This window comes from Aspergillus neoniger (assembly GCF_003184625.1).
Source record: "Aspergillus neoniger CBS 115656 unplaced genomic scaffold BO87scaffold_13, whole genome shotgun sequence".
NCBI lineage: Eukaryota > Fungi > Ascomycota > Eurotiomycetes > Eurotiales > Aspergillaceae > Aspergillus > Aspergillus neoniger.
Genome location: NW_020291141.1, coordinates 26,120 through 49,095, shown reverse-complemented (window position 1 = coordinate 49,095; position 22,976 = coordinate 26,120). Strand labels below are relative to the sequence as shown.

General features: G+C 52.6%; 8 protein-coding genes across 8 annotated transcripts; 5 read left to right on the top strand and 3 right to left on the bottom strand.

Moving 5' to 3' along the window:
- Positions 1-30: 30 nt before the first annotated feature.
- BO87DRAFT_332780 (aspartate aminotransferase) lies at positions 31-2,147 on the top strand. Its single transcript, XM_025620383.1, has 9 exons — positions 31-160; positions 224-385; positions 439-480; positions 545-947; positions 1,004-1,209; positions 1,275-1,354; positions 1,415-1,582; positions 1,654-1,863; positions 1,967-2,147. The coding sequence occupies exons 2-9, from the start codon at positions 260-262 to the stop codon at positions 1,995-1,997; spliced, it is 1,266 nt and encodes a 421-aa protein (XP_025480478.1). The 5' UTR covers positions 31-160; positions 224-259; the 3' UTR covers positions 1,998-2,147.
- On the bottom strand, positions 2,143-6,385 carry BO87DRAFT_332777 (leucine--tRNA ligase CDC60). The gene is made up of 4 exons (XM_025620382.1): positions 5,907-6,385; positions 3,323-5,826; positions 2,933-3,131; positions 2,143-2,876 (listed from the first exon to the last, which is right to left on the bottom strand). Exons 1-4 carry the CDS (start codon positions 5,979-5,981, stop codon positions 2,274-2,276), a joined length of 3,381 nt encoding a protein of 1,126 aa, XP_025480477.1. The 5' UTR covers positions 5,982-6,385; the 3' UTR covers positions 2,143-2,273.
- Positions 6,386-6,595: 210 nt separating this feature from the next.
- BO87DRAFT_357070 (mitochondrial 54S ribosomal protein mL61) lies at positions 6,596-7,581 on the top strand (the record flags this gene model as incomplete). The annotated part of the gene is made up of 2 exons (XM_025621390.1): positions 6,596-6,769; positions 7,003-7,581. The coding sequence occupies exons 1-2, from the start codon at positions 6,731-6,733 to the stop codon at positions 7,579-7,581; spliced, it is 618 nt and encodes a 205-aa protein (XP_025480476.1). The 5' UTR covers positions 6,596-6,730.
- A 202-nt stretch (positions 7,582-7,783) lies between these two features.
- BO87DRAFT_375793 (rhomboid family protein) lies at positions 7,784-9,403 on the bottom strand. The gene has a single exon (XM_025623131.1). The coding sequence runs from the start codon at positions 9,283-9,285 to the stop codon at positions 8,107-8,109; it is 1,179 nt and encodes a 392-aa protein (XP_025480475.1). The 5' UTR covers positions 9,286-9,403; the 3' UTR covers positions 7,784-8,106.
- A 2,348-nt stretch (positions 9,404-11,751) lies between these two features.
- Positions 11,752-14,565, top strand: BO87DRAFT_34333 (WD repeat protein). Its single transcript, XM_025620778.1, has 5 exons — positions 11,752-12,177; positions 12,285-12,301; positions 12,372-12,520; positions 12,615-14,291; positions 14,347-14,565. Exons 1-5 carry the CDS (start codon positions 12,128-12,130, stop codon positions 14,371-14,373), a joined length of 1,920 nt encoding a protein of 639 aa, XP_025480474.1. The 5' UTR covers positions 11,752-12,127; the 3' UTR covers positions 14,374-14,565.
- An 89-nt stretch (positions 14,566-14,654) lies between these two features.
- Positions 14,655-16,052, bottom strand: BO87DRAFT_34372 (uncharacterized protein). The gene is made up of 2 exons (XM_025620794.1): positions 15,385-16,052; positions 14,655-15,316 (listed from the first exon to the last, which is right to left on the bottom strand). Exons 1-2 carry the CDS (start codon positions 15,927-15,929, stop codon positions 14,992-14,994), a joined length of 870 nt encoding a protein of 289 aa, XP_025480473.1. The 5' UTR covers positions 15,930-16,052; the 3' UTR covers positions 14,655-14,991.
- Positions 16,053-16,400: 348 nt separating this feature from the next.
- On the top strand, positions 16,401-18,984 carry trpE (anthranilate synthase TRP2). Its single transcript, XM_025623130.1, has 4 exons — positions 16,401-16,862; positions 16,986-17,134; positions 17,210-17,283; positions 17,361-18,984. The coding sequence occupies exons 1-4, from the start codon at positions 16,851-16,853 to the stop codon at positions 18,680-18,682; spliced, it is 1,557 nt and encodes a 518-aa protein (XP_025480472.1). The 5' UTR covers positions 16,401-16,850; the 3' UTR covers positions 18,683-18,984.
- Positions 18,985-20,574: 1,590 nt separating this feature from the next.
- BO87DRAFT_306656 (epsin) lies at positions 20,575-22,593 on the top strand (the record flags this gene model as incomplete). Its single annotated transcript, XM_025619367.1, has 4 exons — positions 20,575-20,647; positions 20,797-20,866; positions 20,939-21,159; positions 21,230-22,593. The coding sequence occupies 4 exons, from the start codon at positions 20,575-20,577 to the stop codon at positions 22,591-22,593; spliced, it is 1,728 nt and encodes a 575-aa protein (XP_025480471.1).
- Positions 22,594-22,976: the final 383 nt, after the last annotated feature.

The following is a 22,976-nucleotide window of genomic DNA, read 5'->3' as shown; positions in this document are numbered from 1 at the left end:
CCTCTTCATTCTTCCTCCTTTCTTCTCACTCCCAACTTGACCTGCATGTCTCACGCCTGTTTGAGTTCGTTTCCAAAATCTAGGTTATTATCTAATCCTGCTAGTATTTCCACCTGTGGTTGTACTACAACCCCTCTTCTCTACCTTTTAGAACTATATAGTAAGCACCCGCTCCTCGAAGAATACACAATCGCTTCAACTGCCGCGTACCAACGCTCTATAGGGTAACAAATATATCCCATAAAGTACCTTTTCGACGATGCTCTCATCTCGAGGCAGCAATAATGCGCAATTGCACAAGATTCCGTGGCGCTATGCTCTACCGCACGAGTACAACAAAGAGACGAATCCGGAGGGGATGATCTCATTTGCATTGGCAGAGCATGTAAGTTATCTGAGAAATGAGGCAACAACTCCAAAGTACTTACAAGCAGATAGGCACCAATGCGGGCAGAAATAGCCAACTACATCAACACCAAGGTCAATATCCAGCCCTCTTTCTTTTCAAGTCAACAATCCCAACCAATATCTTCTACATGCTTAGGTCAAGTTCAACGTAGCATCAGTTGCCTATACCTCTGGTAACAATGCCATCCATCGTCTACAGAAAGCAGTCGCAATGCATCTGAACAATCTACTCGTTCCCATTACTCCGATCGACCCGGAAGAAGTCATTGTTGCCAGCGGCGCAACTGCAATAGGGAGCATGCTTGGATTCACCCTAGCCGAGCCAGACGACGGCATCTTAATCAGCAGGCCAGCTTATGGGCGATTTGAGCTAGATTACGGTGTCGAAGCGGGTGTGCAGATGGTATATGCTGACACCACTGCGGAGGAGGCATTCGCACCTTCTGTTGTCGAGAAGTATGGATTGGCACTGAGAGATGCTCAGGCGAGAGGTGTGCAGATCCGGGCATTGATGCTAGTGAATCCGCATAATCCCATTGGTATGAATAACCACTTCGTTGCTTATCAAATAATCTAGCGTTGACACTACTTCTAGGCCGTTGCTATTCTGTTGAAACCCTGACGGAGATTCTCAAATTCTGCAATAAGCACCAGCTTCATCTGATCAGCGACGAAATTTATGCTTCATGCGTCTTTGATTCCGGAGACCCAGATGCCGTTCCATTCACCTCTATATTATCCCTTAGTACCCCGGAGCTGATCAATCCTGACCTGGTGCACTTGTTGTACGGATTCAGCAAGGTAAGCCGCACCTCGTTCTCTTCTCTGCTCATTAGAAAGTGTCTATCTGACCTATATGATCTCAGGACTTCGCGTCCGGCGGCCTCCATCTAGGCTTCCTTATCACAAAGAACAAACCCCTATGCCATTCCTGCAATGCAATCCTGTAAGTTCATGCTACTACCTGCCAGACTCACAACTTAAAGTCAACTAACCCAGCTCACAGACGCCTTCACAGCGCCTCCACAGCAGCCGTAACAATCGGAACCACCATCCTCGAAGATCAAGACTTCGTTCGCGACTTCACTACCAAAAGCCAACAAAGTCTTGCTTCAGCATACCGAATCGCAACATCAACTCTTTCCCGAGAGGGTATTAACTACGTAAAGGGAGGGTAAGTCAAGATGTGTCCGGAAATCATTCCAAATCTATGTTCCAAATAGCAACTTATATTGTCTCCTCCAGAAACGCCGGCTTCTTTATATATATCGACCTATCATCCTATCTCCCCAAAGATACCAATGACAGCACATCTCCGCCTGAATTCACTCTCGCTCAGAAATTCGTCGATGCAGGTGTATTCTTGCATCCATGTGAAGAGCATGGAAATATACCGGGGTGGTTTAGGCTTGTCTATGCGCAGGAGGAGGATGTGTTGAGGGAGGGGTTGAGAAGGTGAGTACCAAGTAACCGTGTCTGTCGATTCTCGTTCTATTACTCTTGACTTTGAGATATCGTACGCGGGGTTAGTGCATGATGCTAATGATATATGCTACAGGATGATCGGGGTGTTAAAGAGTTTGGCATGAAAGATCTAGTCTTTTTGGCTTCACTGCCTAGTGAAACCTTCGTCCTGTGAAATTGCAATGAGTATGATGTTATCGTTGGTAGTATACTGTGTCTACCCAACATCAACAGCAAAACTACACAGCATCACCAATCAAATCCATAAATCTAACAGAATCCAATAAAATTGCTATTTTATGATCTTTCACTAGAACAAAAGAAAAGAAAACATGAAACCCATCAAGATATCTCATCTAATCTGTATCATGTATAATCATCACCATCTTCATCTTCATCATCTACTCAATATTGGCAAAGTTGAAAGAAGGCTGGCCAGGAACAGCATTCTCAGCCTGCAATCCCTCCCTCTTCTCACCAGTACCAACAACCTCACCAGTCTTACCACCCTCATCGACAGCAACAATCTCCAGCTCCTTGGCGCCAGTAACGCGCTTAATAGCAGCAACCATCTCGCTGAGGACAGCGAACTCATCGAAAGGCAGCTTACGGTCGAAGACAGCCTCGGGGACTTCCTTGTCGACAACGAGACGCTTCTTGAGTCTCTGGACGAAGGGCATAGCCTTCTTCATCTCGCCGAGCTTGCCGACCTTGGCGTTCAGCTCCTTGTCGTTGAAGGAGATGCTGACTGCGTCGAAGGCTTCGCGCACAAGGTCGATGTACTTCTCCTGCCAGACGGGGAACTTCTTGGCCGCGTAGATGCTGAGCTTCTTGGGCTTGCGGGGGTCGAAGGCAGTCTGCTTGCCCTTGGAGAGCTTTTTCACGAAGTTAGCTTCCGCGGAGGTGATGCTGGAGGTGGTCGAGCGGGCGTAGTCAAGGGCTGCGGACAGCTCGAGGGAGGGCTCGGGGACCTCGGGGAAGCGGGCGTGGTGGATGGTCGAGGGCTGGATAGGGTGTTAGTGAGGGTGTTATGGAGTGGACTTGTGGGGTAAGTACGAACCTTCTTCAGGATCTCGAGCCAGATGTGCTCGGACCAGTGAGGAGCAATGACGGCCATCATCAGAGCCTGCAGCTCGATGTAGCGGAGGACGACGTCACGGTGCATGCCAATGCCGGCAGTGGTGGTAGCTTCACGGTAGAAGTCACGGGCGCTGACCAGGTCGTACAGACCGGACTTCAGGGCGAGCTTGAAGTTGGTGCTAGAAGTAGTTAGCTTCATGAAAGTCCAAGTGGAAGTCAAGTGAAGCAAGACGAAGAGTTTTTAGGAAGGGTCCATCAGGCATGTGGTGATGTTTGTCTCATGGCCGTGAAAGGCTCTGAAGTAGCAAATACGTAGAATATGCGAACATCATGTGGACAGGTGGTTGCGGGATAATAAAAGGTAACTTACTCCTGGTAGTGCTTCTTGGTCTCACGGACAAGGCCGTTAAGCTCGTTGTCGAAGAGCTTGTCCCAGAAGGCATCGGCGGGGCCGGTACGCAGGGACTCGTCCTTGACAACTTCCTCCATCCAGTCCTTGAGAGTGTGGAGACGGAGGATGTTGCTGTTAGCAACGGTCTCCTCGAAGTTGGCGTCTTCGATACCATCACCAGCATCGGCGAAGGCGATACGGGTGGCATCAGCACCGAACTTGTCGACAGCATCCTTCAGGGTAAGGAAGTTACCCGTACTCTTGCTCATCTTCTCACCGTTGAGCAGCAAGTGTCCGTTAGCACGGACACCGCGAGGCCAGTACTCAGGAGGGAAGAGGGCGACGTGGATGTACAGGAAGAAGGTCAGGTGGTTCTGGATAAGATCCTTTCCGGAGACACGGACGTCCAGAGGGTACCAGTACTCGAACTCTCTGCGCATCTTCTGCAGAGCCTCCTTGCTGATACCGCTCTTGGTAACAAGCTCATCGCTGAGCTCACGTCTGGTGAAGACGTAATCCCAGACTTCGTCGATCATCTGCTCGGCCTTCACGTCCAGGGAGCCAGGCTCCTTACCGTAGCGGTCACCGTGCAGGTAGTGGGCGATGGTGTAGTAGGCCATGTAGACGGTACTGTCACTCAAACTCTCAACAAGGAACTGCTTGTCCCAGGGCAGCTTCGAACCCAGACCGTAGGTTCTGGCGCAGGCCCAGCGGTTGAGCCAGGACAGGTTCTTCTCGAAACCGTTCTTGGTTTCATTCGAGTAGGCGTTCAGGGTGTTCACAACGTGGTTCAGGGTGGTCTTCTGCCACTCAGCGTCGTTCTCACCGTAGTTCAGGAACCACTGGCCGAGGTAGGCAACAACACAGTCATCTCCACTGCGGCTGACGACCTTGCCCATAGGGTCGGCGAAGGGGAAGGCATCTCCGCTCTCGTAGAGAGACTTACGGATCTTCTCCTTAACAGCGCTCACGGGCTGACCCTTGTACTCACCGACAATCATGGTACCCTTGTAGAAAGCTTCACCATAGGCCAACTCCTTGGCCTGTGCAAGCTGGTTAACGTCCTTGGGAGAATTGATCTTGAGCTGCTTGACGAGAGCGGGAGCAGTGAGGTTTCCGTACGTCGGAGTCTCAATGAGAGGGAAGATCTCCAGCTCAGCCCACTCCTTCTTGATACCATAGTACTCCGGCTTCTTCGCGAGATCCATCAAAGTGGCGTAATCATCGGGAGAATCCGAGGGCACGGAAGTGACAACACCGGTACCCTTGCTGGCAGAGACACCCTCCATGGGAAGGATGCGCACACCTTCAGTGTGGAAAGAAAGAGGAGCGTTGACGAGAGTACCGACATAGGCAGTTCCGGGGGCCTCAACGACAAGGGGCAGTTGGTCCTGGGACTTGAGGAACTTCTCGCCGTCGGCGAAGTAGCCCTGGAAAGCCATGTTCCAGGCAGCCCGCTTGGTGACGACGAAGTATTCCTTCTCCTTGACCTTGTAGAGACCATAGGTGATCTTGGGGCCAAGGAAGCAGCAGGTCTGTCCGTACATGGTCTCCGGACGCAGAGTGGCGGGGACGAAGTAGACATTGGCATCGTCCTCAATCTTGCCCTTGACGAGTTCGGCGATCTCAGGAGCCCACTCCTTGACCTTAAGCTTCATAGCGGTGTATTCCTGGGGACCGATACCCTCACCCTCAGTGCGGTCGTGGTCCATGCAAGGCTGTCCGTCCTTAGGAGAGTAAATGGTGTAACGGTTGCCGTACTGGATCTTGCCCAGCTCGTGAAGGCGGTTCATCTGCCAGCGCACAAAGGCGTCATAGTAGGGGTTGGCGTCGGTGGTGACGAACTGTCTGCGCCAGTCAACACGGGCACCCAGGCTGTCGAGATCACGAATGGCGAGAGGGGGGAAGTGCTGGAGCCAGTGGGCGGCATCGGCGAACTTGTGGATCTCCTCAATGGGGATACCAATAGCCAGCATGATCTGGAACTGGTACTTCATCTTGACGGTCTTGGCAGCGGCCTTGCTCTTCTTTCCGGAGAACTTCTCCTGCTCAGCCTTAACCTCCTGGGTGGGAGCGGCAACGGCGGCCTTGTCCTGCTCCTCAGACTCTTCGCTGTAGCCTTCGAAGTTCTTGCCGAACTTGGCGACTTCATCCCGGAGCTTGTCGGCACAGGCCTTGATGGGCATACCAGTGCAGTGGAATCCGAGAGGGAAAAGGGCCCTCTTGCCCTCCATGCGAGCAACACCGGTCATAAATTCGACCTTGCTAGCAGTGAAACTGTGGCCGGCGTGAAGGGTACCGTTCATGTAGGGGTAGGCCATGGTTCCGAAGAACTTAGGGTGCTTCTCACGGAGCTCAGCGGCGGACATGCTGCCGAAAGGCACCTCCGTCTCGGAGGGAGCATCGACCTCAAAGACCTTGTTTGCCTTCCATTGAGCCTGGTACTTCTTCTCAAGGGCAATAAGGGTATCTCTCTTCTCGGTCTATGCAGATAATACATGGTCAGCTCAATCCAGGTCAAATCGGATCTCTTGGGGGACAAAGAGGGGCATGTGAGGCAGACATTCTCGAGTTTCATAGTGTTTTTCGTGCCCTGCTCGAGCGCAGCTGCAGATGCAGCGGCGGCGGCGGCTGCCATGGCTCCGGATGTAGAAGGATAAATCTGACAAACTGGAGATAATGAGCCCGAGGGCGAGGAGGGAAAAAGGGCAGCGTTATATAGATCGAGCGACTGGAGTCACCGCGGGGTCGAAAAGAATTACTCCGAATGTGGGAAAAGGCGGTCCGTGAGTCACCGCCTGCCTCATCCGGTATCGGAGCATGGGGATATCCCAGTATCAAGGGCGATGGCTTCATTGCTCAGCCTCTTTCAGGTAATTGATATATGGCAGATGGACCTTGAATGTGGAATGATTGTTCTAAGTTATGAGTCACAACTTTGGTGCAATTCTTGGAGTGAATGATGCATGTTGGAGTCATCACGCTGTAAGGGAAGGCTGAACCGGGCAGGATTAGACTCGGTGAAAGCGAGTTCCTTTGGAATTTGAACGACAGAATGGAGGGAAGACTTGGGCATTGTCTGAACTAGAAGGTGCTAGGCGTCTGGGTTCAGTCAAAGGAGTCATCACCCAAAGTTGCTAAATAAAGACAGACTATCATCAACATCGCCGCAGCACATTATCTTAGGATCACGTGATCTGATATCGGCTGCTTTTCTTTCCGCCGGGGATCCCAAAAATCAACGGGAGACAGCTCCGAATCAGCAGCCATCTAACCACCCCGTCGTCGGCCCATCCAGATCAATTACAGCCGGGCGCGACCTGAAAATCCCATCCCTTGACATATCTCCCATCAGAAAGTAGTCGCTCAGGCGCTCCAACCGTCACAATGGTCAACCTCTTCAAGCGGATGCGGAAGCTGAAAACCGTAAGTTGACCACCATCACCCATTATCAATGACCCAGATACTAACATTGCTATTTAACAGAGGGTATGTTCTCAATCTACAATCTCATCCAGCTCCCCTTGAACTCCAAACCAACCCGACAACCCCAAATTCTACCCACCGATGCCATCCCTCCCATATCGGAATCAATCAACCAACCCAACCATCCACCGGAGAAACCCATCAATCCCAACCCTACTAACACCCCATCCCAGCTCCTCAACATCCAAGTCGGCACCGGAGCCGCAACCCTCCCCACTGTCGCAAACGCCTCGAAAGAATTCCCCGCCATCACGCGGCTGCACCTCACATACGCCCGCAAGATCTACGGCGGACACCAAGGCGCGCGACATTTCTGGCGCAACTGCCTCCCCCGACTCAAGTACTACAACCCAGCGATTCCCATGACGGTGCGCCAAACAGAGGAACAAGAAGGTCCCGCCGCATTGACGATCTACTTCGCCGAGCGCGCCAGCAATGCCGCATCCCTGCTCTCCGCTAAGGACGTCACGGACAAGCATGCCCCGGCCCCCGGAGAGGCGGAGCAGGCCGCTGTGCTGGATGTGAAGAACCTTGACTACAAGGATATCTGGGCTAAGGTGAAGAACATGACGGGCGCGCAGGAAATCCAGCCTACTCCGGAGCAGGAGTCTGAGTTGCAGAAGTTGGAGCAGTTGAGGCAGCAGAGTGATAAGGATCGCGCGCGTATAGCGGCTATTCGTCAGGCTAAGGCGGATCAGGAACGTATGTTGCAGGAGGCTAGGGGTGAGGTGGAGAAGTTGAGGCAGTTGTAGGGTTGATCTTTAGAGTGGTAATGTGGATGGGTGATTTGGCTTTGTGTGGGAATATAGTATACGACCTTGGGGCGTCGTGTCTTGTAGCATAGCATATATCTCTCTGTATTATTCCTGTTCGATTATGTAGTTTGGGGAAATTTCTTTTCTTTCTGTTGCAAGTATACATTGTGCTTTGCTGAGATCATGGGTATATGGTATTGTTAAGGATGTTATGTAGTGCGGCGGTCTACTATTTTCCCTTCACAGGCTCTGCACTAGTGTATTTGTATGTGATCATGTTCATTCATCATTGTGGAAAAGAAAAAAGGTAGAAGACATTTTGTACAGTGAAGGCCAACAAGCCCCGCCCCATGTCAGACAATTGCACTTGCTGGGAAGACCTCACTTGCAAAAGAAAATCCAAGGTTGGTATATGACAAGACTGAACAGCAGAAACACTTTACGTTGCATTGTTCCTTTGCATTCTATCCCAAACAACCGACCAAACTCCATGAAACCATGCTTTGTAGAGTTGCTGCAGCTTCACGCATGGTCGGGGGTATAGCTGGTTTCTCCCAACATACTCTGGCCCGCTGAGACTGTGGGTGTCGGAGTCTGAGTATGGCTGGATCCTTGCTGATTCGCTGCAGAGGTCGCTGGCTGCACTCTTCCTGCTGCTGCTGCTTGAAGCCTCTGGTCGAGAGCCTTGAGTGCTAGAGCACGTCTGCGCTCCGCTTCTTCCCGCTTCGCCATGGCCCGTCCGTTGCGATGGTTGGAAAGAAGACTGGGAAGACCTGCCTCGCCCCGTGCCAGAACCTGCTGGTTACCCGAGGCAATGTCTTCCTCGGAGAAGGGTGTACATATCCTGACGGCGACCAGCAGAGCATAAACTTGATCGGATATAAACGCGATTGGTGGCTGAAGCACGTCCGGGAAGAGGCATGCAAACGCAAAAGTCTCGCTGGCATCACCCTTGATGCCTAGCCCATCGGTCGATGTGCCGGTAAGATCAGGCTGGCGTTTAAAGAAGCGAAGGTAGGTCCAACTGGTCAAGAGGCCGAGCCAGGCAAGAATCGCTGCGACATGCGTGCCAAAGACAACCCCGCTGATCGTGTTCAGGAACAAAAACAGAGCGGGAAAGTGCTTCACCCGCATTTTGACCAAGCCTTTGAAGATCGTCACCGTATGCTCAGGGACAAGTTGTTTGAAGGCGACGAGGAAGGATGCTTGAATCGAGATACCGCCGCATATCTGCGTGAGGCTTGAAGTCGGTGAGTCAGTAGGGAAAGCGCAAGATGTTGTGCATTCGTCATGAGAGAACAAGGCGTACCCGCTGCTGGAGCCGCTCCTGAGGGCAGCTCCTAGAATATAGAGCGGAACAATCACCACGTTCGGGATGACGGCGATGGCTAGGATGAACTTCGCAAACTCCCGGGATCCCCATGCGCGCTCCAGGTATTTTCCGCCATAAAAGAGAGTGGCCGCGTTGAGAAGCACGGTGAAGATGTTCTGCTCCACAAATGTCGCAGTAAGGAGGGTCCACGGATAGAAAAGAAATTGTGAAGGAACGAGTGTCAAATAGGGTATAATCGGGGTGATGGCGGGTGCGCCGGGCGTGGTGTCAAGTTGCCGCCATCGGGCGATATTGTACAGCAAGGAGAGGGTGAGAAGGCTGATAAGACAGATGCGGGTCGCTGGAGGGATATTGACTCGAGGCGCCATGGTGTCAGAGGACGCTCTTGCGGCTATTAAACCGCAGGCTGTTGACAGAGCCCAACGGGGGTTGGGGGAAAGGAAGTGTGGGAAGGAGAAGTGAAATGCATCCAGACCAGATGATCCGTACTACAAGCTGGACTCGCTGGTGACTAGTCGCTCGGGGCGGCGTTGGGGGGAGTTCCATTTTCGGACAAGCCTGCAAGGACGGGATCGCGTCTCTCTGATTGGATACCTTGCATGGCATCCGCAAGGCCGCCATTCATGCCTCCGCCGTGGCATTTGTTATTATTGAAAGGCAACAATGCATCCAGTCATCGGGAAACATGGATGACCAGCGGTTGTCTACCACCGTTGGATTTGTTGCGGAAAATGAGTTGGCGTTGAAGTTTCTGTGTGTGGGACAGGATCTGCTGACAGACACCAGTCGCATCGCCAATGACTCTACTGATCATTTACCTTTCATATTTAAGCCTACTACGAATCAGCCTGGCATGAACTGATAACGAGTCAAAATAACTATCGGCGCCATTTCCGCTCAATAAGCTTCCGGGTCTCCTCAATAATCCCTTCTCAGGTCTCACACTGGCTATTGTGGAAGTCTTCTAGAGAATGCATGACAAAAAGAACCCGTGTCAGGGGAGGAATTGAGATTAAACCGATCGCATGGGTCACGTGTGGCTCAAGCGCTGGGGTGTGGCTCAGCCCAAGGGAGATTTACAGTGATGTCCTAGTTACCCACCCGCCAGACTTTCTAAGTGGACCGACCACTGAAGAAAGAGCGAAGAAAGTGCAGCTAAGGTAAGCAAGCTTAGACTGCTTAGCACCAAGAGTCGTACGGGGGAGACCTTCACAGCAACCTTTCTGCCGGCGGGGGGAATGGATTCCAGCCCACAATCATCAATGCATGCATGTACAGAACTCCAGAAGGATGTACAACTGATCGGCATTCCTAGCAGACGGGTGAACTGCCCCCAGATTTAGATCCAGGCTATCAGCTGGCAGGAGAAAACCTGAATCTGGGCATGAAGCAGACCACTAACTCAGATAGTCCGTGTTAAGACTGCATTTGGGTGATCTGATCCCTCAAATTTAGTCATATTCTCCGAAAGTCAGTGAAATTATCGCCCTTCAACCAAGTATCATGACTTTAGGCAGTCTTTAAATCTGCAGATGAACAAGGTAAGAACTAAAGCGACATCATCTGTAGGTACCATCCCAGTAGGTACATGACCAACATCCTGCCTAAGGTATCTAACTGGCCACGATCAGCACCTTCAAGGAAGGGAAAATCAAAAATCAAAAATTAAAAATCAGAAAATGGTGGAAAAGGAAAAAAAGGCCACGAAAAATGCGCAAAATGCACAGAAATCCTGCGAACGACAAAGAGAAAGGGCCAATCGAACCATGAAAGGGCCGGTGCCGGCTAACCGGAAGAGGATAAGCGTCGAGGCCGATCGGGAGGCCGTCAGAAGGACCGAATGGAGCAGTTGGACCAGTTGGGATGGACCAGGGGCCCCAAAGTGGGTTGGAGGGCAGCTGCACGCTAGCCGTGGCCTAGACGCCACAACGAGTCAAGCCCACCCCCCGAAAAAGTCCCAGGCCCAAATGCCCACTCCCGGTGCGTTCAGCGTCTGAAACAGCGTCCCAGAGCCGCGCCTGGAGAAATTCCAGCTTTGAATTTTTCTTTTCTTTTTTGCTCTTTTTTTACCCTTGGCCTGGTTTGGGCGTGGTTGGACCCGTAAATTTTGACTAAACCTTTAGACGGACTTCACAGCGGCGTGGAAACTGTCTTGTCTTGTCTTGTCGTGACTGTGAGGGTCAAAACTGTCGAGTGTCGAAAAAGTGTCAGTCGACCAAGTACCTACGTACCTTTACGTACCTGCTAACCTAGCCTAATTAACTAACTTGACACTGACTAACTAACCTACCTCACTTTGTTCTTCTCGACCCCTACCACCTCCACGATCCTACGACTGTACCTTACCTGGTCTGGTCTGTTCGAACTACCTTTGGCACTAATTAACGGGAGTTCCTCATACGCTTCCCTGGGGTCATCGGCCGGTCGTGTCTTGTCTGGCTTGTCTGTCGGTCCCATAACTCTCTTTCTCCATCATTTCGTTTCATTCACCCGCTCCGGATCTGAACTGCTTCTCTTTCTTCCCTTTCTCTTCTTCCTCCCCGTCTATCCGTCCATCCGCCTTCTTCCACTCTCCCCGAAGGTTCTGGTGTTGCTCCCTCCGGCCTTTGCAGTTCGCTAGCGGGTCTGCTATCTTTAAGCCACACGTTGGTGTCGATTTCCTCCCGTCCCGATATTATTCGCTCTTCACTCCCTCCCTCTCTTCCATTCTCCCTTCAATTTGTCCCTCTGTCTCAAAGAACAGTCTTTCGTGTTCCTTTCACCATACATCACCAACCCCGTCCAGCAACAAGGCGCATGTAGAATGTGCTTTTGTGACTGGTCCTCGGTTTAGTTTTTCTCACGCCTAATCCGCCAGCCTGCGTTTTTCGTGTTTTACTCACATCCGCCCTTCCCCAAGTATCGTCTGAACTGAACGTCTCCCTTGTCACAGCCTTGGCTGCATCTTTCCCACTCGGACCCTCCCCTCTCGTCCAGAGACCTCCTGTCTCTCATTCAGGTTCTGTTTGAGAGGGAAGCTGTCAGAAGAGTTTTCTTCCTCATCTAAACCTTTGGTGCGCTCGACTTGGCAGCATCTCGGACCATTGTACTCTCCAGTCCCTGCCTTGCAGCAATCCCCGCCTAACTCCTTTGCTACCTTTCACGGAGAAAGCCTTTCGTTTTTGGCATGCTAGCGGACCCTCCACCTTACTAGCTGTCATACATGTAACAATGGCACAACCCGATCTCACATCGCATCACGTCAATTACCTAATATGGAGGTATGTATCAGAGTCCCTTTGCAACCTCGTTCTGCCGTAACACGTACCTACCATGCTGCGTCATTGGGTTTCTCGACCGTTTGTATGCATTGCTAACTTCCATATAGGTATCTTCAAGAGTCAGGTAATATTCTTTCCCTATGATTTGGTGCTTATCCTTTCTTCACGGGAAAAGCTAACTAACTTTCCCACAGGGCATGGCGAGGCTGCACTCACCTTACAGCGCGCGTGGAATCGTGACCCGCAGAGTTTGCCGTTTGCCCCATACATCAAAACTCATGCTCTAGTATCCCTGGTACAAAAGGGCCTGCAGTATCATGAACTAGAGCATTCGCTCGACAGGGTATGATATTCATTGATATTTTTTGCTACGCGCCTCAAGATTTTTCGAGTAACATGCATACACAAAAAAACATGAGCACTAATAAAATGAACAGGATGGAAATCCTACGGCCTTCACATCGTCTGACTACTTTTTCGGGCCTACGCCGCTGGCACCCGAAACTGAAAAGGGTCAAAGTGGCCCCGGAGAGGCAGGCGTTGGCACAGACCAGGCGCCTGTCTCGCCTACAAGCAAAGTTCCGCGAGATGGCGGCGTGATTAACGGTCACTTGACGGCCGAGGCGGCGGCGGCGGCGGCACCCCAAGCACCAACAGTACCAGCACCAGCACCACCTCAAGCTCCCGCCGGCGTGAAGAAGCCGCACAAGAGCGGAGAGACCAACGGTGATGAAACTCCCATGGAAATTGACACTAATGGAGTAACGACTGAAAATAAGTCCGAGGTAGTCGATGAGTTGCCTCCAAAAGCCGACATAGAGGTGGACGGTGACGGAGATGTGAGCATGGGCGGCCGACCGGATTCGCAGGACCAGGAACCAGAACCAGCATCAGTACCAGCACCGGTGGCGCCGACCTTCACGTTAACCACCGGCCACAGCGTTGGCGTCCAGATCACCCCCGCCAAGGCCGCCGACCTTGGGCCCAACACCGCCATCCTCGATCTGGCTAGTGACGATCACGTGACTCGCACTCTCTGGCGCCCTCGGGACCCTACTACCGTCGTGGCCGCCGGTGATACCTTCTGCAGCCTGTGGAGGCTGTCTTCATCCTCGGATCCGGTACAGGAGAAACTCGTAGCGAACAAGGGGGATAGCACCTGTGTCTCGGCAGTCGCCTGGGATCCATTGGGCCAGAAGCTGGCCGTCGCGACCTACAATGACATGAGAGGCTCCATCACTATGTATGACGTCTCTGGCAATGCGGTCGATCTTCTTCCCGAAGTACCGCGGATGATTACTGGGTTGCAATGGGCGGAAAGCGGGTCCCATTTGATCGTGGTTGCCTCGGACAGCCGAATCTCTGAGCTAGCGCTCTGGGACGACTCATTACGACCGGACGAATTCCCATCGCCTCAGGTTATCGAGGGATCAATCTTTGACCTTTGTTGGTTGGGCTCCAACCAGGCTTTTGCTTGTGGTAACGGGACGGTCTATCAATGCGATGTCGATTCGAGTATCCACATCGCCAAGACGTTCTCATCTGGCGACCCTGACCAGCCCTGGTCATTCATCCGCTGTGCGAATGCCGGTTCTTCATCCGTGGCGGTAACTGCATCTTCCGCCAATGCTACACTATGGGTGCCTACCCATGACATGCGCCATGAGGGTGCCCATGAAGGCGACATTACGGCCATCGAGCTGAAGCCCAATATGGAACAGCAGCAACAACCAGAAACAGCACAAACAATCGTTTTGGCCACTTCCTCCACCGACGACACGGTCAAGGTATGGCATTTGGATCTGGAGTCCAAACAGTTCAACTGTATCCACCGATTGTTTCTCGGCCCGTCGGCACCCGCTCTCGCTAGCACTTTCTCTCCCGACGGATACGCCCTTGCTGCTGCCAGTAAAGAGAGTTTGTTCATCTGGAATGCACAGCGAGGAGGCACTGCGCTGGCCACATGGAAAGTGCCGGGTCCCGGAGAGCAGAAAAAGGAGGAAGAGTCTAGTCCCATGGTGAATGGACACAATGGCACTGCGGAGTCGGTGCCGGATCGCAGTCTAGCGTGGGATACCGATGGCAAAAAGCTTGCTTTCGGCTATGGAAACCAGGTATGTCGTCCTGGCCGTTACGTGTGAAACATTGTCACTGATTATCGTTGAATAGCTGGCCATCGTAAATCTGCAGCGCTGATTCTTACGAGACGTGCGAGCCGGCTGCGTTACGAACTTTTACTTCTCGATAGTACATTAAGAAAATGGTAAATAAAGCCATCCGATACACATTTGACGTTATTATTTTTGCGACGAAGGCAGGCCGGACTCATCCCTAGCCGGGTGCTGCACACTTAGCGTCGGCACCTCTGCTAGCGCTCGTCTCTCCGCTCCCGGTTCTCGGCAGGCCCCGACGTGCCATGATGTGGGAGCGTGTTCAGACATCCTTGTCACTCCAGAGATCCTTCAATCTACTTTCAGTACCATAATCTCTAGTTCTACCTTCATGATTTTGGATTAGACCATACTAAACGGCGCAGCTTGGGTCTTCAGGAAAAACGCGGTGGTGGTTGGCAACTCTACATGGTTACGGTGGCTTCATTGACTTCTTTCTCTTTGCCCTTTACTTTCTTGCACTGTACCATTTCTTCTCGGACAGATCGATCAGTGATCGCCCTAAGCTCGGTCTTCAGGCGAATGATTCAGCAGCTTTCTCATCCGCTGCGGTGTGGGATGATACGCTTGATACCCAATCACAATATCTCATTCCCGCCTTCGTCCTTATCGACCAGCGTCCCATTCCTGCCGAAAATTCATTTTATACGTATTTTGCCCGTGTCTTCTGTCTTTCTTCCCTTCTCAAAGTGCGATTCTGCTCTCGGATGCGAAAAACCTCCTCGACGTCCTTCCATCCTCGCATCCATGCCGTTATTCCTTCAAACAGGGCTTCGCCGTCGCCCTCGACCTCTTCGACTTTGCATTTCGTCCATCTTCGTTGGCCATTTCGCCGTGAGGCAGCACTCTGTTTCTTAGCGGCAATCAATAGGCGCTGTTTGTGCCATTCATCCACCCAACTCTCGAGCCCTCGTATCGTGCCTTGGATCGCTTCCCGCTCAGCGGTGTCTTCGAGGATGTCTGTATTTCTATGATTACAGGATAAGTTAGCGATCCTGGCCACAGCATAAACCGACAAGTCCCTGGGGTTCCTCACAGTTCGTGAATTTCATCATCTAGTTCGCCGATCTTCCGGGCTAGTGTTTCGCGTTCTCGTGTGAGCAACTCATATATCTCGGACGACTCCTTGCGACGACGGTCGAATTCCACTTTGAGTGTCGTAACCTCTCTCAAGATATCCTTGAGAGGAGGGTGTGACATCTCTTCGAGCGAAGCGACAGAATTACCCAAATCTTGGGAGTCGGCCGTGGAGATGGAAGCGATGGAGTTGGACTGTCGGGAATGGCTTATAGGACGGCATCGGGCGAGCTCTTGCGTCAAGGCTGGGCGTGGGTCCAGCAGGGACTCGAGGGTCTCGAGACAGTGGTGAAGGGTCATGGAGTCGGATTTGGAGGTCGGATTGAAGTGGGATGCCAGATGGGCTAGTCTTGTGAGACGCGCGGAGACGGGAGCGGCGGTGTCGTTGGAGTCAAGGATATGGGAGGCATAGTCGGGGTCCGTGAGCGCCATGTCCCAGATCTGGCCCGCTACCGAGGAAGGAGGGGATAACTCATCGTAATGAGATGGAGGCGGGTGTTCCATGGTTGGCTAGGGTTAGGACCATGTAATCTAATGATTTGATTGTTTCTCAGAAAGAGGTTCAGTAAATACAGGCGTGCGTGATGAAAAGGGTAGTAGTCGGTAGCAAGGAGGGATGTCGGGCTGCAGCCAGGCTGCACGGGCTGCAGGAATATACGTGTCTTGCGCTGTCAGTATGAACGATGAGATGTGGGTAGCTTTCTGTTTATAGGCCCAGGTGCAGAACAACTCACTCTAGTGCGGTCAGTTATGATCTGGCTGTGGAGTTGTTGTGTTCGAGAGACTGAAGAGGGGACAATCAGCCAGCCGCGGGCGACGGGGATTACTTCCACAGCAACCGGGGCAAGGATGACAGGGATTGGAAGAGCAGAGAAGAAGGAACAGGCAGATCCCAGCTGAAGAGCACGTGCGCCCTCAGATCTCCCCCAAAGATGATCTCGATTCCCGATGGGTAGCAAACACAAACACTGCCACCTGCAATAAAGATACGTCGGCAGGCTTCCTTCTGGGACAGAGAGAAAAAGACGGTCAAACCGGTCGATTCGATCAACCTTCGATAACCATTCCTTCCATCCACGCTAGCCCGCTTTGGGGTCCCAGAAGTCGAATTGGCCAACAATTTGCCGCCTGCCATTTAAACCTCGACGACTTGTCATCCTTCCTTTAAGAGATAGTCAGTCCTGTTGGTTATCTCTGTTGGTTTGCAACTGCTCATATCGCCCAATAAATTGTGGAGCTGCGACGGTATCGAGTAGTTGTTTGATTAAATCCTCCCCAATTTACTCCGTCCCCAGTCAGCACCGCAAATACTCCGATCCTCCGGCTTCCCGAACTTAGCCTCTTTTTATTTCTCAATCAAATCCCCTCCTCCCTCCTTCTTCTCCCCGCACAAGTCGAATTCCCATCGCTTTCGGACTCGCAAAGATGGCGCCACCTGTGAGTGCCTCTTCCTTTTATTCTACAGGCAATCACTGTTTCCATTCTTGCTACTCGATGAATTTCCCCGCGGAGGGTCGTTTGATATGATACTGATTTCATGTCCCCATGTGACTCACGCAGATTACCGTCGTGCCGTCCCTCGAGACCGCCAGCGAAGTTATCGCCCAGTCGAAAAATGCGCAATTTCCTCCTAACCTCCTTCCGTTGACTACGTCGATTCCGGCCGACCTGTTGACCCCCACATTGGCTTATCTGAAGATCGCGGAGAAGTGAGTGGCGCTCGGCAAGATGGCCACATGGCTTGCGGGCAAGCACAGATGCGCTAACGTGGTCCGCTTGTCCAGATCTAAACTGTCCTTCCTCTACGAGAGTGCTGCGACGACCGAGACTATCGGCAGATACAGTTTCGTCGGTGCTGGTATGCAGCAATGTCCCTCGATGCTATAGTGTGGCGGGGTAGTCTGATAGACTGACGATTTCTGTGCCTCCGTCTAGGTCCCCGCAAAATCATCAAGACCGGTCCCGGTCATGGCCCCGAGTGCGACCCCATGCCCATCCTGGAGCAGGAACTCTCCGGCTTTCGGGTTGCGACGGTGCCTGGCTTGACACTGCCCCCGCTCACTGGTGGTGCCATTGGATACGTGGGATATGACTGCGTGCGGTACTTCGAGCCCAAGACGGCTCGGCCGATGAAGGATATCCTCCAAATTCCGGAGTCGCTTTTCATGCTGTTCGACACGATTGTCGCCTTCGATCACTTCTTCCAGGTCGTCAAGGTCATCACATACATTTCCATTCCCGGCAACGACTCGGAACTTGAGTCCGTCTACCGCCAAGGACAAGAGGTTCTCCAGCGGACCATTGACGTCCTTCTTCGACCAGACTACGCTCTTCCGCCTCAAGGCCCGATCATTCAGAACCAGGAGTACACATCGAACATTGGACGGGAAGGATACGAGCGCCATGTTACACGGCTCAAGGAGCACATCTCCAAGGGTGATATTTTCCAGACGGTGCCGTCGCAGCGGTTGTCCCGGCCGACGTCGCTCCATCCCTTCAACCTCTTCCGTCACCTGCGCACGGTCAACCCGTCGCCGTATCTCTTCTACATCGACTGCGAAGACTTCCAGCTGGTGGGAGCCAGTCCCGAGCTGCTGGTCAAGGAGGAGAAGGGGCGGATTATCACGCACCCGATTGCGGGCACGGTGAAGCGGGGGAAGACGCCCGAGGAGGATGCGGCACTGGCCAACGAGCTGACGAGCAGCATCAAGGACCGGGCGGAACACGTGATGCTGGTGGACCTGGCGCGCAACGATGTGAACCGGGTGTGCGACCCGATCACGACGCAGGTGGACCGGTTGATGGTGGTGGAGAAGTTCTCGCACGTGCAGCATCTGGTGTCGCAGGTGTCGGGCATCCTGCGGCCGGAGAAGACGCGGTTCGATGCGTTCCGGTCGATCTTCCCGGCGGGCACGGTGTCAGGAGCGCCCAAGGTGCGGGCGATGCAGCTGATTGCGGAGTTGGAGGGCGAGAAGCGCGGAGTGTATGCGGGAGCGGTTGGCTACTTCGGGTATAACATCGCCAGCGCGGATGGCCAGACGGAGATGCCGGGGGCGATGGACACGTGCATTGCGCTGCGGACGATGATGGTGAAGAACGGGGTGGCCTACCTGCAGGCGGGCGGAGGCATTGTGTTCGACTCGGACCCGTACGACGAGTACGTGGAGACATTGAACAAGCTGGGGGCGAACATTGCATGCATCAAGGGGGCGGAGGCGAAGTATCTGAGTCTGGAAGAGGAGAGTCGCCGTGCGTAGATGATGCACTGGTTGCCTTGTATTTCCTTCTTACCCATTTCTCTTCCATTTTCTGAGGTTTATATTTCCATCATCTTTATGTTCTACGATTCCAGGGATTTGCATGTGTCAGGAATAACCTGATAGATTATGAATTTGAGAGCATCTAGCAGTACTAAGGTACTTATGAGTGTTAGGGTTTCTAGGGGGGAAGTAAATAGTAGTATGAAGCTAGTAGTAAATATGAGTTCGAGAATTGCAGTCTGCGTTTTGAAGACGGGAGAGAAGGTCAAGCCCGACGGAACACGACGGACTGCCAATCCTGCTGCCTGGATGCATCCCCGGGAATTACATGGAGATACTAGATCGATACTATCTAGATAGGCCAGTAGATTGTCAGATACGAGTTGAGCCCAGGAGAGTCCAATTTCATTCCTTGCTTTGGGGAAGATTCTGGATGAATCATCAGTTAATAGTAGTTACTTTGCAGGGCAGCAAGGGTTTTGCTGGTCAGGAACGTGTTTTGGGGGGGAAGAGAGGGGACTGCTGCAGTGACCCGGCCGATGACGTCGGTGGATACTTCCTACTATTTATATAATACCCAGATGAATTATTATTCTATGTTTTTACAGTATGTGCTGGTTAACCCACGGCATACTCCGGAGTAAGAATAATTCGTACTGTCGAGGCAAAAGTAATAACTAACAATATAAGCAACCGCCCCCGAACCAAGTGGCAAGAATCACCAATCGTTGGACGGTGTATGTACGTAGGATTTGTCCGGAAGGCGAGGAACTAAACGGATGGTGTCATTTTGAAGAAATTCTGCCATGGTCTGATTGATACTTGACTACTTTTGTAACTGTCTCCATCTTTCCCTCCATCTTTCCCTCGTCGTGGACCCTTTTTTTCTTTTCCCTCCCTTCTTCTACTTCGCTATAGTCAATATACATTGTATTGTAGTGCCTGATCAGTACCCACGCCCTCAATTATTATCTCCCTCCTACTCTCCATCCCTTATTGCTCTCCCCCGGATTTCGATTTCCATTTTCGAGATTGTCAAATCTCCAATTTGAGTTTTCAACCCTTTGAACCCTTCTGGAAACGAATTGGGTAAAAAAGAAATAAAAAAGTAAAACGGTCGTGGTTTGGATAAACTTTGGCTGGTTTGAGGCTTGCGTCGTCATCTCCCGGTGTAAGTGCCCACCAAAACTGACTCTCTCTCTTCCTCTTTCTCTTCATCTGGTACAATCAACATCAATCCATCCATTTGAACATCTTTCCTGGAACCCTCTCCATTCTCATCCCGTCCCCATCCTCTATCTCTCTCTCTCCATTCCCTCCTTTTCCCGTTGTGCAAGCGATCATCATCATCCATCTCTCTTTCCCCCCCTGTTTTCTTGTTAATTAAAATAATTAACTACTGGTGTGCATCCGGCTTACATACTCCGCCGGAGTTCCTCTTCAGTTCAGCCACTCGCCAGACTCCCCCGACCTTAACGCCTTAAACAGCCACCAACTGACTGACTGTTACTACTCTCTCTCTCTCTCTCTCTCTCTCTCTCTCTCTCTCACCCACCTTAACCTCTTCCTCCTCATTCTCCTTCACCTCTACTACCTCTACTCCCACTTCTCACTCCCCATCATCCTCCCCCACTTTCACCGCGCGATAAGGAGAGACGGGCTGGCTCTGCTCCCATCGCACTTACCTCCCCAAATCTATCTCTTTTCCCCCTCCCAAGCCATCGCCCGTGTGTCGCGCGTTCCCGTCCACTTCCTCCCCCCGCGAAGGGATTGAGATCCGAGTCCGTCATTGCGAGGGTCCAGTTCCCGCCGTCGTTACAACCTCCATCCCCCACGCCACATACACCCACCTACAATCAACTTCACCCCCTATCCACCAACTCGCCACAATGTCCAAAGTCGTGCGCAGTGTCAAGAACGTGACCAAGGGTTATTCCTCCGTTCAGGTCAAAGTTCGAAATGGTACGTCTCCGTCTGTTCCTTCGGTCCGGGGTTTCTGGGGGTCCTTCGCAATCGGGCATCATGCTACGGTGTCGGTCGGGACGGTATCCCTGACAAAAGGTCGGATTTGACATTCGGACTCTGCTAACATGTGAATTCGCTTCGTACAGCCACAAGTAATGACCCCTGGGGCCCTACGGGGACCGAAATGGCAGAGATTGCTGCCTTGACGTTTAGCAGGTAGGCCACTTACTCCCCCGCCATTGGCTCCCGTGGTCCTCGATCGAAGCTGACGCCGGTGTAATCATCTAGCCCGACCGATTTCTACGAGATCATGGATATGCTGGACAAGCGCTTGAACGACAAGGGCAAGAACTGGCGCCACGTACTCAAGTCATTGAAGGTCCTCGATTACTGTCTACACGAAGGCTCCGAGTTGGTCGTCACCTGGGCCCGAAAGAACGTCTACATCATCAAGACCTTGCGCGAGTTCCAATACGTTGATGAGGATGGTCGAGATGTTGGTCAAAATGGTAGGCTCCCCCTATTCCGTGGATTTGCTTATCCCCGAACCCGTGTGGTGGCTAACTTGTCCCTGGGCAGTCCGTGTTGCCGCCAAGGAACTTACATCCCTCATTCTGGACGAAGATAGACTGCGCAGTGAGCGCTCCGACCGCAAGTTGTGGAAGTCCCGTGTGAGCGGACTCGATGACCAAGGTTATGGGCAAGAGCCGCCGCGCCGCGAGCGGCGGGAACGTCGCCGTGCGACCAACGATGACGAGGATGCCGAGTATCGGTTGGCCATTGAGGCGAGCAAGTACGAAGCCGAGGAGGAACGCAAGCGCCGCGCCAAGGAGGCCGGAACCGAGGATGACGAGGACCTGGCTCGGGCGATCAAGCTCAGCAAGGAAGAGGAAGAGCTGCGCAAGCGCGAGTTGGAGGAGAGCAATGCGCAGTCGCTCTTTGACGACGCTCCTGTGCCGACTGCCCAGGCGCAGCCCACTGGCTACAACCAGGGCTATCAGCAGCAGAACGCCGTCGACTGGTTCGGCAACCCCATCAATCCTCAGCAACCCCTGACTACGGGCTACCTGAACAACCAATATGCGCAGCCCACTGGATTCCAGGGACAGATGACGGGTATGCCCAACGGATACGCCAATGGATTCCAGGGCCAGCCCTCCGCATTCGATCAGAACCTTTATGGACAGCAGCAACAGCAGCAGAACTTCCTGCAGCCGCAAGCAACGCTACAACCACAACACACTGCCTTCAATACCAACAACCCTTGGGGTGCTACCGGCAGCACCGACTTCTTCTCACAGCAGCAACAGCAACAGCCGCAGCAGCAGTTCCAGAATCAGCAACAGCAGGACAGCTTCCTGTCGACCGGCACCAACAACCCATGGGCCACTAACCAGCAATCGGCGGACGCGCTGAGGCCCATGCCCACTGGATCCAACAACCCATTTGCGCAGCGTACGCAGCAGCAGTTCCAGCCCAAGCCCGCACAGACTGGACCCCCGTCATTGAACACGTTGGCTGAAGAGCGAGCCACCACTTCGTTCAACCCAATCGCCAACTTCCAGTCCCCACAGAACCTTGCACCGCCACAGCAGAGCTTCGGACCTCCGAAGAGCACACCTCCGCAAATGCAAGATCCGCACCGCGCCCAGCTCAATGCGCTGCTGGCGTCCGGCGAAGGTCAGGACACTTTTGGCAACACTGGCGATCTGCGTATTCCTGCGCAGCACACCGCTCCTGGTACATTTGTCAACTCCGCTGGTCAGGGTTTGGATCGGTTACGGGCAACACGCACCGGCAACAACCCATTCTTCGGCCAGCAGCCGCAGCAGCAGCAATTTGTGCCGCAGCAGACGGGCTTTGCACAGCCAGCCAACAACCCTTGGGGCGGACAACAGGCGTACCATCAACCTCAACAGGGTGGCAGTTTGATAGACCTGTAGAAAGAGGTGATGATACGCGGTTGGGAGAGAGGTTCGTGATGGTTTTTGAGATATCTAGCCTGATCAGGCTTGGGTTTTTATGTTTTTTATCATTCCATTTCTTGCTAGCTGCAGTTGTAGGAGTCGAATCCGGATACCAATTCTTTTGTTTTTGATACATGTCTCGACCTCTTTTTACAGATGGTTGCCACGCTGGTCTACCAGAGGCACTTCTTTCACCTACGAAACACCCCCATCTCGCTCTTGAGATCACCACGATGATATTTCCTTACACCATGCAAATCAACCAACCAATTTCTGCCTCGCACTTATCATTCCCTTTGTCCATCCGTGACCGCCTATCTCCACGCACGCTGGTTCACCTATATGTCCGTCCTCTGACT